Genomic DNA, 15,845 nt, shown 5'->3' with positions numbered 1-15,845 from the left:
AGAACACTTACTTTGAGTGCCCTTAGATGCAAGTCAGCTACCGAGCTGGCTAGCGTGCAAGGGTTAATTCTAAGGGAAAAACAGCACTCGCCCTTACTCCCTTAAGTATTGGGACTCCCTACCCCTTCGCGGGAACGTGCAGAATCTAGGACTAAATTTAGGGCTCAAATGTAGGGGAAGGGGGAGACTTAGGGAAAGGGCCTGAGTCTCTCCTCAAGCGTCAGGTGTTCATACCCAGGGCTGAGGGTGGAGGGGGCAGGAGCACACGGCGATGCATCGCCCCAAAACAAGGGGGGCGCAAAGTATTCCTCCTGACGTTTGTGGTTCCTCCCACAGGCACCAGCCCCCACGCTCCGGGCAACATCCACGTCCTGCCATCCATCACCTCCGCCAACGTGTCCTGGGAGCCCGGCTACGACGGGGGCTTCGAGCAGACGTTCTCCGTGTGGTACGGCCCAGTGTGAGTAGCTAGTTCCCCCCCCCCCCCCCGTTCTCCTTGTGGTACGGCCCAGTGTGAGTAGCTAGTTCCCCCCCAGACGTTCTCCGTGTGGTACGGCCCAGTGTCAGTAGCTCTCGGTTCCCCTCCAGACGTTCTCCGTGTGGTACGGCCCAGTGTCCGTAGCTCTCGGTTCCCCCCCAGACGTTCTCCGTGTGGTACGGCCCAGTGTGAGTAGCTCTCGGTTCCCCCCCAGACGTTCTCCGTGTGGTACGGCCCAGTGTCAGTAGCTCTCGGTTCCCCTCCAGACGTTCTCCGTGTGGTACGGCCCAGTGTCCGTAGCTCTCGGTTCCCCCCCAGACGTTCTCCGTGTGGTACGGCCCAGTGTGAGTAGCTCTCGGTTCCCCTCCAGACGTTCTCCGTGTGGTACGGCCCAGTGTCCGTAGCTCTCGGTTCCCCCCCAGACGTTCTCCGTGTGGTACGGCCCAGTGTGAGTAGCTCTCGGTTCCCCCCCAGACGTTCTCCGTGTGGTACGGCCCAGTGTCAGTAGCTCTCGGTTCCCCTCCAGACGTTCTCCGTGTGGTACGGCCCAGTGTCCGTAGCTCTCGGTTCCCCCCCAGACGTTCTCCGTGTGGTACGGCCCAGTGTGAGTAGCTCTCGGTTCCCCCCCAGACGTTCTCCGTGTGGTATGGCCCAGTGTGAGCGTTCCCACGTTCTCCGTGGACTCCCGCTTCGGTGTAGCCTGGCTGTTGCCAGAGCAAGCTCAATCATAGATTGCACGTCGGTCTGGGGAAGCTGCTGTCGTTTTCTTCAGCACAAGAGGGCGTGATCGACGGGCGGAGTTAAATTGACTCTGTACGCAATTGGCTGCTCGCCTGTCGCTTCCCTGTCGTCATTGTGTTAAACCAGCCAATGGCGCGCCAGGGGGAAAAGCCAGCTTGGTGATTGTCTCCCGCGAAAACGTATCGAAACTAGAAAGAAATGTCTTGCTCTTCTCCAGACCCTTCTGCAGGGCGAACTGAAATCGCTGGCAGAATGGGCGGGGCTACCCAGTCCAGCTTCGGTGGGTAGTGCGGGACGCGGGGGGAGGGGGGGGGGGGGGGGGGGGGGGGGATGATGTGACACGTCGTATACATCCCCGCCCGCCGCTGACGCCACGAGGAGGAGCAGAGCGGTGGCGTACATGTTTAGACGCGGCCGGCTTTTTCGGGGGGGGGGGGGGGTATTAACAGGAGTATTTGCGTTTATTCGGTAAGCTGGGGTGTATTTCACGCCACGGGGGAACATGATGAAACACTGGGCGTGTTGAGCACCCCTACGTGAGAAGGGAGAGTCGTCCCAAGTCCGGTGAAGTTAGTGTTCATAAAGAGATGTGAGTTCCTCTTGACACTCTCGGGCAGAGATGATTGCGTTCTCAGCAGAAACAAGCAAACTCTAAGCCGAGCAGCGCGGCGCCAGGGGTCCGTGGTTATGAATGTGTTGATCAGAGCTATCTAATTACCCAGTTAACTGGGATCATTACCTGCCAGAACACATTTTTTACGGCGAGCAGGGAGAACGGATACTATCTCACTGCAGTGGAGAGCAGGGGAGGCCGCTCTGTGCTCGAGTGCCGGCTGGCTACGTGCGCTATATTGTTTTAGAACAACTGGAACCCGTTGTCTCCTCTGGTTGTGATTGGCTTATTATTCATTATACTCACAGGCCACGGCAGACTGTAAACCATCAGCCACTCTCTTCCACACCGTCGTCGACATATATAGCTAGATAGATAGGTTTGTATATAAATATATATATAGATAGATAGATAGATGGATAGGTTTGTATATAAATAAATAAATATATATATAGATAGATAGATGGATAGGTAGGCAGTTAGACAGACAGACAGATAGGTAGATATATAAGTTATCTTGATGGATGGATGATGGATATGTATATATACATATTAACTTATGTTTGAGTCTAGATGGATGGATAGCTAGTTTGTCTAGTCTAGATGGTTGGATAGTTAGATGGATGGTGGATACATAAATATATTAACTTATGTTTGACTAGATGGATAGCGAGATGGACGGATCCAGCAGTGTTGGCTGACCTGTCTCCCTTCTGTCTCTCCTCCTGTCTCCCCTCTGTCTCTCCTCCTGTCTCCCCTCTCTCTCTGCTCCTGTCTCCCCTCTGTCTCTCCTCCTGTCTCCCCTCCTGTCTCTCCTCCTGTCTCCCCTCTGTCTCTCCTCCTGTCTCCCCTCTGTCTCTGCTCCCGTCTCCCCTCTGTCTCTCCTCCTGTCTCCCCTCTGTCTCTCCTCCTGTCTCCCCTCTGTCTCTCCTCCTGTCTCCCCTCTGTCTCTCCTCCTGTCTCCCCTCTGTCTCTGCTCCCGTCTCCCCTCTGTCTCTCCTCCTGTCTCCCCTCTGTCTCTCCTCCTGTCTCCCCTCCTGTCTCTCCTCCTGTCTCTCCTCCTGTCTCCCCTCCTGTCTCTCCTCCTGTCTCCCCTCCGTCTCTCCTCCTGTCTCCCCTCTGTCTCCCCTCTGTCTCTCCTCCTGTCTCCCCTCCTGTCTCTCCTCCTGTCTCCCCTCTCCCCTCTCTCCCTCCTCCTGTCTCCCCTCTGTCTCTCCTCCTGTCTCCCCTCCTGTCTCTCCTCCTGGCCCCCCAGGTCCAAGAGGATCGACTTCGGGCCCCACGATTGGCACTCCATGCCGGTGTCGGGCTCCGGGACCTGGCTGGTGGTGACGGGGCTGGAGACCAGGACCGAGTACCAGTTCAGCGTGCTGGCCCAGAACAAGCTGGGCACCGGGCCCTTCAGCGAGGTGGTGACGGTCAACACCGCAGGTGGGTGCCGGCCGGGGTCGTGACCTCAGGGTCACCGCGGGGTCAGGGGCCTCCGGTCGCTAGCCAGGGTTTAGGCCTACTTTGTTTTTTAATGAGTTTCCGGTTTTAACGACTTCTGGGATTTGGACGACCACCAGATTGTTGGACTGTGGACTATAGCGCCCTCTAGTGATTCATTTCAACTGATAAACAAGTAGAAAGATTAGTTCCATGTTGCTGCTACTGAAATGAAGGCGATACTCAAATACGTAATCAAGGGAAGGTAATTGGCTACATCGTATCAAATGAAGATGGACACACTACTACTACAACTACGAGTGTTACTAACGCGACTACAACTACTAATACTACCACTACTAGTACTACTACTACTGCTAATGGTGGTGTGGATAATGAAGGTGATTATGATGATATTATTTTGACTATTAACATGATGCATTATACAGATTTATATTTTTTTATAATTCATTCAATTTGTTCCTAATGAATACATTACGTAACCATGTCATTATGATAAATACGTTACATACAGAAAACAGAAAACAGAAAATGTACTTTCAGTTCCAGAAATCGTGTTAGGAAAGAATAATTCGACTATACGATGTCGTCAGCTAATGTGTTTCCTTCGTTGATGGGGTCGCTGGCTCTTGATGCTTCTCTGCTCATGTTGTTACGGTAACTGATTGACAGAGCAGCTGTTGCCATCGTCTATGTTGAGAGTAAGAGGCAGAAGAGGATCCTTCTTCTCTTGCTCCTCCTCCATCATGAAACGGGGAACTAGAGCGCTGTTCTGATCGGGAACCTAGATCGGAAATCGCATATTAGGAAATAAGATGGAGGACCATTCCCGATTTCCGATCTCAAATCCGATTTCGAGATCAGAAATCGGGAATCGTCGTCCATCTTGTTTCCTAATATGCGATTTCTGAACGCCACTGTCCATCTTTTTCCTGAAGCCCAAACGCACTGAGCTGAAACCCCACCCTGTTCAGTGTGTTATTCCTAACGCGCATGCCCCCCGTCCCCCCCCTGTGTGTGTGTTCATAACGCCACGTTCACACCTCATCCATCCGTTGACGGATCTCATTGACTTTCCATGGGCCGCTCTCGAAGTGCATTGTGGGTCCCGTCCGTCCCGTCGGCTCCGTTGCCTGCGTCAAAAAGTTGAGAAATGTTCAACTTCTCAGGCGGCGACGGATCCCTCGGCCAATCAGATCGCGCTATGCAAACATACGCATAAAGTACACTGTCCAATGAAATCGCCTTTGTAATACAACCCGGGACAACACACGGATACGTCAACCCGTTGACGGACGGATGTAGTGTGAACGCGGCGTAACGCGCTTGTCCCCCCGTTCCCCGTCCCCGTTTCCCCCCCCCCCTCCCTGCGCGCTCCGCAGGCTCCCCGCTGAGCACCCCCGAGCCTCTGGTTCTCCTCACGCCACCACGGTGCCTCACCGCCAACCGCACCCAGCACGGGGTGCTACTCACCTGGCTGCCGCCCGCCAACCACTCCTCCCCCGTGGACCGCTACATCGTGGAGTTCCGGCTGGGCGAGCGCTGGGAGGTGCTAGAGGACCTGATCCCCGCCACCGAGACCGAGCTCATCGCCCGCGACCTCGTCCAGGTGGGTGTAGGGGGGGCAGGCGGGGCGGGGGCGGGGGCAGGGGGCGGGGGCGGGGCGGGGGGGGTGGGTGAGTGAAGAGGGAGAGGTCCAGCTTCTGAGCACGGAGCTGTCTGTGTGTGTGTGTGTGTGTGTGTGTGTTTCCACGCACTGGGTGTCACTGTAAACGCCTTGTGGTGCCGCCGCAACCAACACCCAATGATGAAATGTTTACTGAAGTGGGCCAATTAGGAGCCTGTGCCTACCACAGCCAACCACACGCAACATGCTTTCGGGACCGGGCCAATGTGTGTCAGGTTTTGTGGGGGTGACGTGCAAGCAAGAGAACACAATGCAACGTGTACAAATAGTAGAGACTAATATGCCAAACAACCACAACAGTTCTATTTTCTCGGAGTTGCACCGGACACTTCTAAACATGGAGCTGTGTGTGTGTGTGTGTGTGTTTACCCGCACGGGGCGTCACTGTAAACGTCTTGAGGTGCTGTCGCGACCGACCCCTGACCATAGAGCGCTGAGCTGAGTTGATCTGCAGCGATACGATGACCAATGAGAAACCTCCTCCTAACACAGCCCGCAACACGCAACGGACGTGCCGCACTGCTCCGATGTGTGTCTGTGTTTGTGGGGGTGATGTGCAAGCGCAATAACACAATAAAACGTGTACAAATGGAGGCTAAATTCAAAATAACTAAACCATTTTTTCTTTTTTTTTGTCGTGATTCACTATGATCGCATAACAAAAGCCCATGGTAGGCTCCTATATGATCATAGCATTAAATCCATAACACGTTCATAGATTATGTCGCAAATATTGTTTAGAAGTACAGACCTGAATTGACATGAGTGCAAAACTCCCAACATGTTACAAACACACCCTGAGAAACACAAGAGCCGACACTGCGGAGTTGTTGTCATAGTGCGCTCATTATCCAATGCGTGTCTGTTGTGTGTTTGTTTGTTTGGTTCGTGTTGCTGTTCAGGAGTCCTGGTATGAGTTTCGGGTTATGGCCGTCATGGATGACCTCATCAGCGAGAGCTCCAACGTGGTGGGCGTGTCCAGCACCGGTCAGTATTACTCTATCACGATGCAGTTGTGGTTAGGGGGCGGGACTCCCAAGACGGAAGGTTCTGGGTTTGAACTCTAAAGCTCACCCCACACTACAAGAGAAATGTCCCCGATATCCTGCCCGATTTGCCCCTTACGATCATCGGGGTGGCGTTCCGAATCTGGACGAAAATCGGCCAAGATGATCCTGTCTGCCGTAGGGTTCTAAGATAGTTCTAAGATAATCTCATCAACTCCAAGAGCACCCGATCACAAAATCGGGGTTATCCAACATGATAGATATTTTCGGAATGTTGAGTGAAGGGCAATTTCCACCAGAACCGTCACGGAAGCGGCACGGCAATAAAAACGTTTGCCGAAGACATTAGAAACCATTATAGTCAATGTAGGCTATTCCACTGGATACAGCAGTGGCACGGAACCGTCACCAAACCGGCACTACTTTTTTTTAAAGTTGCCGGTTCGCAGCCGTGTCTCAGAACACTTGTACAGCCATTCAGTTTGCATTTGCTCATGAATATTCATGAGCTCACATCGACCCCTATGCAATTCACTAACGGTAATATTATACAGTCTATCTATGGTAGGCCTATCAATAGCAAATCAGTGTCACCTTGCTAATGGTTGAATACTACAACAATAATGATGTAGGATTTGCTACAGACTCACAGTCAGCATTACTTATTTTAATCTAAAAGCAGTTTTGAGTCCAACACACTATATGCTTCAAATTCACCCAAGGCTGAATTAAAAGTAGGCCTACATGTTTTTCTAAATGTTGGTCATCAACGAGGTTGTAACCTAGTAACTTCAGGCACATCTGTCAAAATAAATGTTTTTTTCTTCCGACGTGTTTATGATCTTTAGTCATTAATTGCGCCGCAGCCGAACTGACGCAGATATTCTCTGATATTGTGTAAGCATAAGCACCGTGGAAACAACTGCTGTCAAAAGACGCTGATCCATTTTGACTGTTGACGCAAGTTGCTCTAGTTCTACCTCCACGGCCCTGCAGCGGGCAATTATCGGACAAGATTTTCCTATAGTGTGTGGTGTTCTGTCTTGTGTTTGAATCTCATGTATTTGTATTTACGATCGGAGAGCAACAAATGGGCTGAGATTCTCTTCATGTGTGTGGTGTACATCCGACTCAAAAATCGCATAATATTAAAAAATCTTGTAGTGTGGGGCGGCCTTAAGGTCCTCGGAGACCAGACCTCCCTGCCCCCTGAACGTTCACTGAAAGTCACTTCGTATGTAAGCCTCTGACTAAAATGACTAAAAAGGAATGTATATATATTAATAATGCTTTGACAACCATACACAGTTACTGTAGCGGTACATTTTTACTAATAAAGCTTCAGAGAAATGGAAAAATAAAAGCAACACATTTTATAAATAAAACGTAAACAATAATACATTAATAGCTATAATAAAATAAATCGTTTTTAAACTCAAGTTGAAACGTTAAAGGGAGTCGAAAACGAGAAGGAAAAACATTCGGTATATGTTGGTAGAACACTGTGACATGTCCCCACCACATCATTCCTGACGTTCCCGTCTCCCCCCCCCCCCCCCCAGACCTGTACGCCCCCGCGGAGGTGGTGGACGAGGGTCTGGCGCGGCCCGTGGTGGCGGGCGTGGTGGCCACCATCTGCTTCCTGGCCGCGGCGGTGCTCTTTAGCACGCTAGCCGCGTGCTTCGTCAACAAGCAGCACCGCCGCAAGCTGAAGCGTAAACCAGGTCGGATGCACACTGGTAGATACACCGAGTAGTATTACGCGCACGCCGCCATTTTACACACCGCCCCTGCACCACATCCCCCCACCCCACCCCCGTGGACGAGATGCCGACTTTGATCTCTTGTTGTTGTGCTTCGTTTGTTTGTTTCCTGTTTCCTGTCTGTCTCCCCCTCGCAGACCCGCCTTTGTCCGTGACACACTTCAGGAAAAGCATCGAGTCACCGTAAGTAGCGACTGCCAGTGGCGCGCACAGCTCATCCGCTAGAGGTAGCTCACATTGTGCTTGTTCAGTGTCACCGTGGAGAATGAAGGGGAGATGAGGAAAGATGAAGATGATTGGAGGAGAAATGGGGCTCTTTATATCTGGACCGCCTGATTGGTTATTAGCACTCACACCTGAACTTGAAGAGTCGACGTGACAGATCTGGACAGTTCCAGTCAAGTCAAGCAAAAACTGAAGAGCCAAACTAAAAAAAGCGATACAAAAGCAACAGGTTTTGGTGTAGCCACCAAAGACCCACCTTGCAGTGAGTTCACCAACAGTTTTTCGCCCTCGTCAACAAATCGCTGTGAGGGTCAAGTCTGTAAATAAAGCAAACCATTTCTACCAAGTTAAAGGAGTCGGACTCTAGATAAAACCTTAAAGGTTATCTGTAAAGGATGAAAGGGATGTGTACAATAGAGACCTCTGGTGGATCCCGAGAGGGGTTACAATCGGGCCCAGCCGAGTCAGCATTTCAACCACATTATCCTGAGTGCCAATGCTGCAGTCCACGTATCGATCTTTGATTCATCTGTATTCTTTACCCTTTAAAGCTGTCTGCCTTCTGCATGGTTCTTGCAGTGTTTGAAAGTGGCTATTTTTAATTTAGCACTGAAGTCGCACATTGACCGTACAATACCAGCGCTGTCCGTGTGTCTGTCTGTGTTCAAAACCAATCCTGTACTCTGTATGACTGCATTCGAATGTCAACCTTTTCCAAAGAAAACCTTTTTCTGTGTCCTACGTGTTTCCGTGTTAAAATACCATTTCCGAAACCAAAACCATTTAGTCGCTTCTTCTAACTAACTCTCGATTCGGTTATTAGAAAACTGCATTGAAAAGCTGCATAGAAAATAGATTCCAGCAATTCTTTGGAGCAGATTGTTATTTTAAAGAGTGGCCCTGGCGGTCTGTTTGCTCAGTCTGTCTTGTCAAAGCATTCCCATATTTGTACCGATAAACAAACAGAAAACCAAAAGGGAAAACTTACGTACCAGGGCCGTGTTGTTTGTCTCCCACCGCAGGCCTCCTCTCACTCCCTTGCCAGGGGTAGAACCCTGCTGGGATGAGCCTGCCAGGAGCAGTTACTTGCCCCCACCAGCCAGCCCCCTGTGAGTGCCCCCCCCCCCCCCCCCACTACCCCCCACTACCCCCCCACTCCCCATCCCTCCCGCACCATAAAACCCAAAACGTGTGCTGCACTGCACTGGCTGCATTGGCTGCATGGTTTATGCATCGCATAGGAAAAAACAATGGAGTTGCAACAATGAGTGTTTGCTTTAGTGCACCACTGGCCTATTTGCATGCCCTGTACGATGGCTCGGATAGGCGTCGGCTAAGCTGCATGTACAGTAGTGGGTAAAGGCGCTCTGTGTAAACGTCTGAGCTATCCTCTTCCATTCAGCGGCAGATTAAGATAACAAGTAGATTGGAGATTTGGCTGCTCCTGGTCTGTGGGAGTGATGGTTGTTCAGAGGCCTGGTTAGCGGTCCTATCACGCAGCGCTTCGCTCACATCAGCGTTTTGTGCAGCATATGCAAATAGGCCTTGGTGAAAAAAAAAAAAAAATGGTGATGGGGAATCGGCGATCTGTGAGGCGGTTGTCATGGTTGCATAGACGGTTCTCCCCCTCTCATCCCATCCCCTTTTTCGGCGTGGCTCATTAGCTGCAGCGTTGCGCTGGATGCTGATGCCGCTGCCGGTCATCCTCATCGTGCGGTTCATCGTGGCTGACTGGGTGTGCTGTCATCATGGCTTTGGTGTTTGGCCTCATCTTGTCCAGCCTCTGGAACGTCTGCTCCACACCGTTTTACTTTGCTTGTGTCGGCCGTTTTTTCTTTTTCTTTCTTACGCCTGTGGTTGTGTTGCCTTAGTGTCGGTCTCACCCCAACGACGTTGACGTGTGGCTAGGCGCTTTTGACGTGTCGACCCCGCGGTGGCGTGTGTCTCCCGTGTGTTTCCCCTCCCCCATCCCCCCCCCCCCCTCCCCTCCTCCTCTCTCTCTTCCAGGCTCTCCTCAGGAAAGATCAGTCCCGAGAGCTCCCCTCCGTCCCGGCCGCGCTCCCTCTCCTCGGACAGCTCCCACGGGCCGGGCCTCTACGTGCGCAAGCTGCCCAGCCCGCTGCGCGAGAAGGACAAGGAGCTGTCCTTCTACAAGAAGACCAAGCGCGCCATCGCCAGCAAGAAGTACAGCGTGTCCAAGCACGAGGCGGAGGTGACCACGCCCATCGAGCTCATCAGCCGCGGGCCCGACGGCCGCTTCATCATGGACGCCAGCCCGCCCGCCCGCCGCATCCAGGGCTTCCCCTTCGCCGAGGAGTCCGACATGTACCCCGAGTTCCGGCAGTCGGACGAGGAGAACGACTTCGACCCGGGGCCCCTGCCCCCGATCATGCCCACGCTGCGGCCCCAGCTGTCCCCCACCTCCTCCAGCCTGGAGTCCACCCAGCCCCCCAACTACAGCCCCCGCCTGCACCGCGCCATGGAAGGTATGAGCTTTGCGGAGGGCGGCACGCTGCACGCTTCGGGGCAGGCGCCGGCCTCCCGCTACCGGGGCTTCCCGCAGGGCCCGTTCTACGGGTACCTCGGCAGCCGCGGCGAATCAGGGATCCCGCCGCCGTTCTACATGCCCGACATCAGCCCCCGCAGCTCGGCGCTGTCCTCCCCCCCGGGCACCGCCGACGGGGGGCCGTTCGGCTACCCCTCCATCCCGGAGGAGAGCGGGGACATGGAGCACCATCAGTACACCGCCTCCGGCCACTCGCTCTCGCTCACGCACAGCCCCGTGCCTCGCTCGCCCGAGAGCTGGCAGCCTCATGAGTTCCCCTTCCTGGGTCTAGAGGGTCCTCGCTTCATCTACCCGCCGCACCATCCCCTGCATCACCCCCAGGACCTCCCAGACCCGCCCCCCTACCCCCCTCACTCGCTGCCCCCCAGCCGCCTGCACCTCCCGCCCATGTCAGACCCCTCCAGCCCCGGACTCCTGCAGCTGGAGGTGCCCACGGCCCCCCAGGGCCGAGACCGCCCCCCGGGGCCCCCCGTGAGGCGCTTAGCTATGCAACAGGCCCAGAGTCTGGGCCAGCTCAGACACACGTCCCACGGTGTGGGCGTACCAGTGTTGCCTTACCCCGACCCGGTGGCGCGCGCTGGGAGCCCCAGCACGGCTCCCAGCAGCAGCCCGCAGTCGTGGCTGAGCCCCAGGGCCGGGCGGCGGGCCGACCCCAGCCTGCCGCCACTGGTGCTCCAGCCGTCCCGCCTCTCGCCGCTGTCCCAGAGCCCGCTGAGCACCCAGCCGGGCTCCCCGGACATCCTGGTGCGGCCGCCGCCCCGGCCCAGCATCCTGCGCACCTCGCGCTCGCTGGAGATGCCCGAGATCACCCTGCGGCCCTCGGCCTCCGTCAGCTTCTCCCGGAGGTCCTCCCCCACCACCTCCCCCACGCAGGGCGCCCGGCCGCCCGGCACGGGCTACCGCGGCACCCACATGTCGTACGCCTCCACCGCCGCCAGCTACCCCTCCCAGTCCCCCTCCCCGCCTGCCGAGGGCAGGGACGTGTTCGGGCAGAGGCCGTCCCAGAGGAGGTCGGAGGAGGAGATGCTGCCCTCCGAGCCCTCACAGCTCCAGTTATCCGCCTCAGGGTAGGTGATCCGCTGCCCCAGAGAGGAGGCCCCCGTCGCAGGCCGTCCTCAGGCTTAGGACGTCCCGGCTCAGCCGTCACGTCTCTCCCTCCTCACCCCTTTTGATTTAACACAGAGCTGCTCAAACCGGGGTGATATTTTCTTTTCCCTTTGCAGTCTAAGGAACGCTAAATGATGATGCATATTTGATATGAATATGCTGAAAGCATGTAATTGCATTAGGCACACACTTTGGAAATCTAGTGTAAAGGTCGATTTTTGGATGGGCAATAAGCAAACAACTACATAACATAATATATATAAGCTCTAAATTTTAGATTGATTCAATCTCAGGTTGATCACTCTGTAGCCGATCAATATGAAGCAAAGTAAAGAAATAATTTGTCTAAATTGAGCAATTCACTTTTAAACTTAATTTCTAAATTAGGGATATATTTGTCCTTCCCTACAATTCCCGTGATGCCATCTCTACATTTTTGTGAATTAGTCACAACACATTACAGGATTAAAAGTCCTCCCTCTCAAAGCTTTACGCATATTTCTTGTGATTGCATTCAATTCTACCTGAGGCGCATATACAATTTGCACCCCATAATGCCTACTGTATACTTTTATTTCAACGCATCCTTCTGTTGCCCCTTTTACATCCACCCAACCCCCACCCCACACCCCCATCCCCCCCATTCCTTCTTTGAAAGAAGCAGCCTAGACCCTGGGTCGGGGGGTGGGCGGGGCTGGGGCGGGGCAGGGCGGGGCAGGGCGTGGCCGGGCGGAGGAGGCCCCAGGCCTTAGACCCTGATCTCCCGTAAGGTGTGCTGCTGCTTCCTTCATCCAGGGTAAGGGACTTACCTCATTTGTTTTTGATTGATCTCAGCTATCTGGGCAGCGTTGTTGTGACCAGGCCCTCTACGCCGCAATAGGTAAGGGTTGGACCCATGTCTGAGAGGGAAGGGCTCGGCAGGGGGCTGGCTCCAGTCTCTCTCTCTCTCTCTCTCTCTCTCTCTCTCTCTCTCTCTCTCTCTCTCTCTCCTTTAAAGGGGAACCACTTTGGGCTGAAGGCCTCTGTAGGCAGATGATTCAAGTGTTTTAGCGGTTAACGGTAATGAGATCGTAACGAGACGCGCTCCGCCCCCCCCCACCCCTACCTTCCAATGGGGGCCCAACCACACCCCATGTGGTGGGGGGGGGGAGGCGTGGTGAAGGATATTTCGCACATTGCGATTCATAGGAGGAGTGTTTGATTCGTTTTTGTTTCGTCGATTTAGGAGGAGTATTTCACTTTCTTTTTTTTAACTGAGGAACGCACACCTGTTTCCCATGATTACGAAAAAATGAACCCAAACTTGAATCACTAGAGGACCCATTGATGACCGGTAGACTGGAGTGTTCCCCTTTAAAGTTGTGTTCCATGTGCAAAATGCCATGCATGCGTTCTTTAAATATATATATATATATATACCTCTTCTCTCTACAACCAGAACCAAATAACAGTAGTGCTCAGAATTAATTCTCCGTCACATGTTGTCGTCTTCCAAGTGCTTTTCGTTTTTTTTTTCTGTCATGTGACTTGTTTTTCAAAAAAGGCCATTTCCTTCTTCCTGTCATGTGACTGTTCTCTAACAGCCATACCCCTCCTCGCGCCATCTCTTCTTCTCGTCGGCATGGTGAAGCCCCTGTACGCAGTGTTTATGTCTTTGGAAGTGTGCTGTACAGTGTCCATGTCTGTTGAGAGACCAAGAGAAAACGTGTAGTGTTTGGACAACGTCGTGGCCACTGCACACAGCGTCGTCTGTGATGACGGAGACCCCCCCCTCCCTCTCCTTTGGCTAGGACTGTTTTCCCAATTCTTAAGATTTTGTCTCTCTTTTCTCTCTCCCCCACTCTCTCTCCCCCCCCCCGTCTCTCCCTCTCTCTGCTAACGGTTGTGATATGGTTCTCTCCACAGTGACACAGAACGGACTGCGTCTCATAAGCGCTCTGTGCCTTTTGAAATGTTTCCCACACTAGGAAATAGGATGACACTTGACTTAAGGAAAGGTTATGTCACGTTGTGAGGCTCTTCTGTTCGGTGTGTTGAAAGGCACACTGATCGATCTTAGAGCTTCTCAGACCTGAAACTTGAAAATGTTGACTTTTATGATTTATTACATGTTCTATAAGAGATGGACGGCACAAACACAAGTATTCGGTATGAGGTAAAAGTATTTCTTTAAACCGACCGTCCATTAAGATTACAAAGTTGCAACTGTCATGTAGTTCATCTAGATCTAATTTTTTTTCCTGATTAAACATTACTCATCTTTTAATCAATGTAAAGGAAATTATGTAACACCCATACAATGGAAATAGTAACAAAACATACTTCACATTTAATACAAGTGCAGCTAGTGCGACTGGTGAGCTAAACATGGAGCTGTGTGTAAATGTCTCATTGACTCAGATTGTTTTCATTCTATGGGTTTTATACAGATGGAGACATCCCATAATTAAAGGCCCAATCTAGAATTTGATTTGGACGATAACCTGCATATTATAATATGCTCATGTTATACAAACAATTAAATTAGAAATCAAATCCAACAGCATTTCATTTCAATCGCAACGACGATAAATCCTGATATGGATTTCAATATTTTTCTCTCTTTAGGAACCTTTCCGCAATTCTCAATTTAATCCAAATTCTGGATTGGGACTTAATTATATTAGTTTTTCAAGAAAGTGACTATTCTATATTTCTATGCCCTGCCTTCTTTCTTTCTTTCTAAACGTTCTATTGCCTACTAATACAGGTAGAAATGGAATAAACGTCTCTAGTGACGGCGCTTATTACCAGTCAAACAACAGCCTGCCTTAACCCGCCGCGCCTTGTCGGCCATGTTGGAACACACCCGGCGTCCGTCTGTCCCGGCAGTCGGGCAGAGAGGGTAGCGGTTAGCCTAGCCGTTGGGTTTTAACACCAGTGCGCGGTCGGTGTGTCCCTGTCTCTCCCTCTCCCCAGGGAACCTCTAGGGGCGTCTGGGGATTCTGCCGGGTCTGAGAATTTACAAGAGCTTCTGCACCAGTGTATCACTAAAGCCAAGGGAGTGGCGGCCAACAACAATAACAACACCACTTCTCGAAGGAGAACAGGTCAGCAGCGTCCGTGAGGTCCACTCAGAGCCAGACACCAGGGGGGGCGTGGCCGTGGGCGGGGGCCAGGGGTGGCAGCGGCCCCCTCAATGTGTTTACTGTGGCGCCCCCTGCTCATTTCTGCCATGTAAATGAAAAAAAAAGATATACTATACTGTATATATCTATTGAAGTATAGAGGCTCTACTCTGCTGAGAAGAGAGGATGACTGGCGTGGTCTGGTAGCCCCCCTGTGTTAGTCTGTATCTGGTCGCTAAAAATAGACCAGTTTCTTAAATCGACTAATCATGTCACAGTGTGAAAGCTAACCTTGGATTTGGTTCAGGATTTCGGGATCCAGTTACTTAAGTATGGACCCACCGAGAACTGACGCGTAGGCTGGAACATTTATCTTTTCATCTTGCAAGCCACTCATAGGATAGTCAGAGAGACTATCCTATGGCTCTCCTGGTCCGTCCCGAGTGAGTGAGGTTGCTAGGCAGGAACCCGTCCCACACGTTTTCCTCTCTTTGGTTCGGGTCTTGCCTCTCTATAACCACTGTGGTTGTTTCGCAGGTGTGTCCCCTTCTCAGACCCTGCAGAACTCTCAGACGCCACTAGAGGGCGACACCAATCCCCCTGTCCACAAAAAGGAAAAAAAGCAACACAGGAGAAGCCCCTATCTCTACTTGACCTCCCTGCTGCGCGGCAGGCGGTCTGACGAGGACCAGACCGGCATTCTGGCCGGCACAGACTGCGAGGGTCCGAATTATGGAACTCTACCTTGAACCTACAGTAAAAAAACAACAAAAAAAAGGCCAGACCCATTGGATCTCACTCTCTCTGTTTCTCTCTCTCTCTTGTTATCGCTCTCTCTCTCTCTCTCTCTCTCTCTCTCTCTCTCTTGTTATCGCTCTCTCTCGCTCTCTCTCTCTCTCTCTCTCTCTCTCTCTCTCTCTCTCTCTCTCTCTCTCTCTCTGTCTCTCTCTCTCTCTCTCTCTCTCTGTCTCTCTCTCTCTCACTCTCTCTCTCTCTGTCTCTCTCTCTCTCACTCTCTCTCTGTCTCTCTCAAGCTACTCTGCTACGAAAAAAAAGCGTGTACAGCAGTGACAACAACACCAAGCTGAATCCTCAAGGATTA

General features: G+C 52.2%; 1 protein-coding gene across 1 annotated transcript in view; it reads left to right on the top strand.

Annotated features, from left to right (window-relative positions):
• The window catches only part of igsf9ba (immunoglobulin superfamily, member 9Ba), a gene marked incomplete at both ends in the record, with an annotated part of 48,037 nt that extends 32,545 nt beyond the window's left edge, over positions 1-15,492 (top strand). Inside the window, 10 exons of the mRNA XM_084467231.1 lie at positions 337-460; positions 3,088-3,263; positions 4,664-4,890; positions 5,871-5,955; positions 7,538-7,699; positions 7,876-7,921; positions 8,986-9,072; positions 9,971-11,596; positions 14,595-14,725; positions 15,281-15,492. Of these exons, the coding sequence (XP_084323357.1) occupies positions 337-460; positions 3,088-3,263; positions 4,664-4,890; positions 5,871-5,955; positions 7,538-7,699; positions 7,876-7,921; positions 8,986-9,072; positions 9,971-11,596; positions 14,595-14,725; positions 15,281-15,492 (2,876 nt within the window). The remainder of the gene's footprint in view (positions 1-336; positions 461-3,087; positions 3,264-4,663; positions 4,891-5,870; positions 5,956-7,537; positions 7,700-7,875; positions 7,922-8,985; positions 9,073-9,970; positions 11,597-14,594; positions 14,726-15,280) is intronic.
• Between the last annotated feature and the right edge of the window lie 353 nt (positions 15,493-15,845).

Source organism: Micromesistius poutassou (genome assembly GCF_964030765.1).
Source record: "Micromesistius poutassou genome assembly, chromosome: 4".
Classification (NCBI taxonomy): domain Eukaryota; kingdom Metazoa; phylum Chordata; class Actinopteri; order Gadiformes; family Gadidae; genus Micromesistius; species Micromesistius poutassou.
Note: the sequence above shows the minus strand (reverse complement) of the source record. Positions and strands in the feature narration are given on the sequence as shown.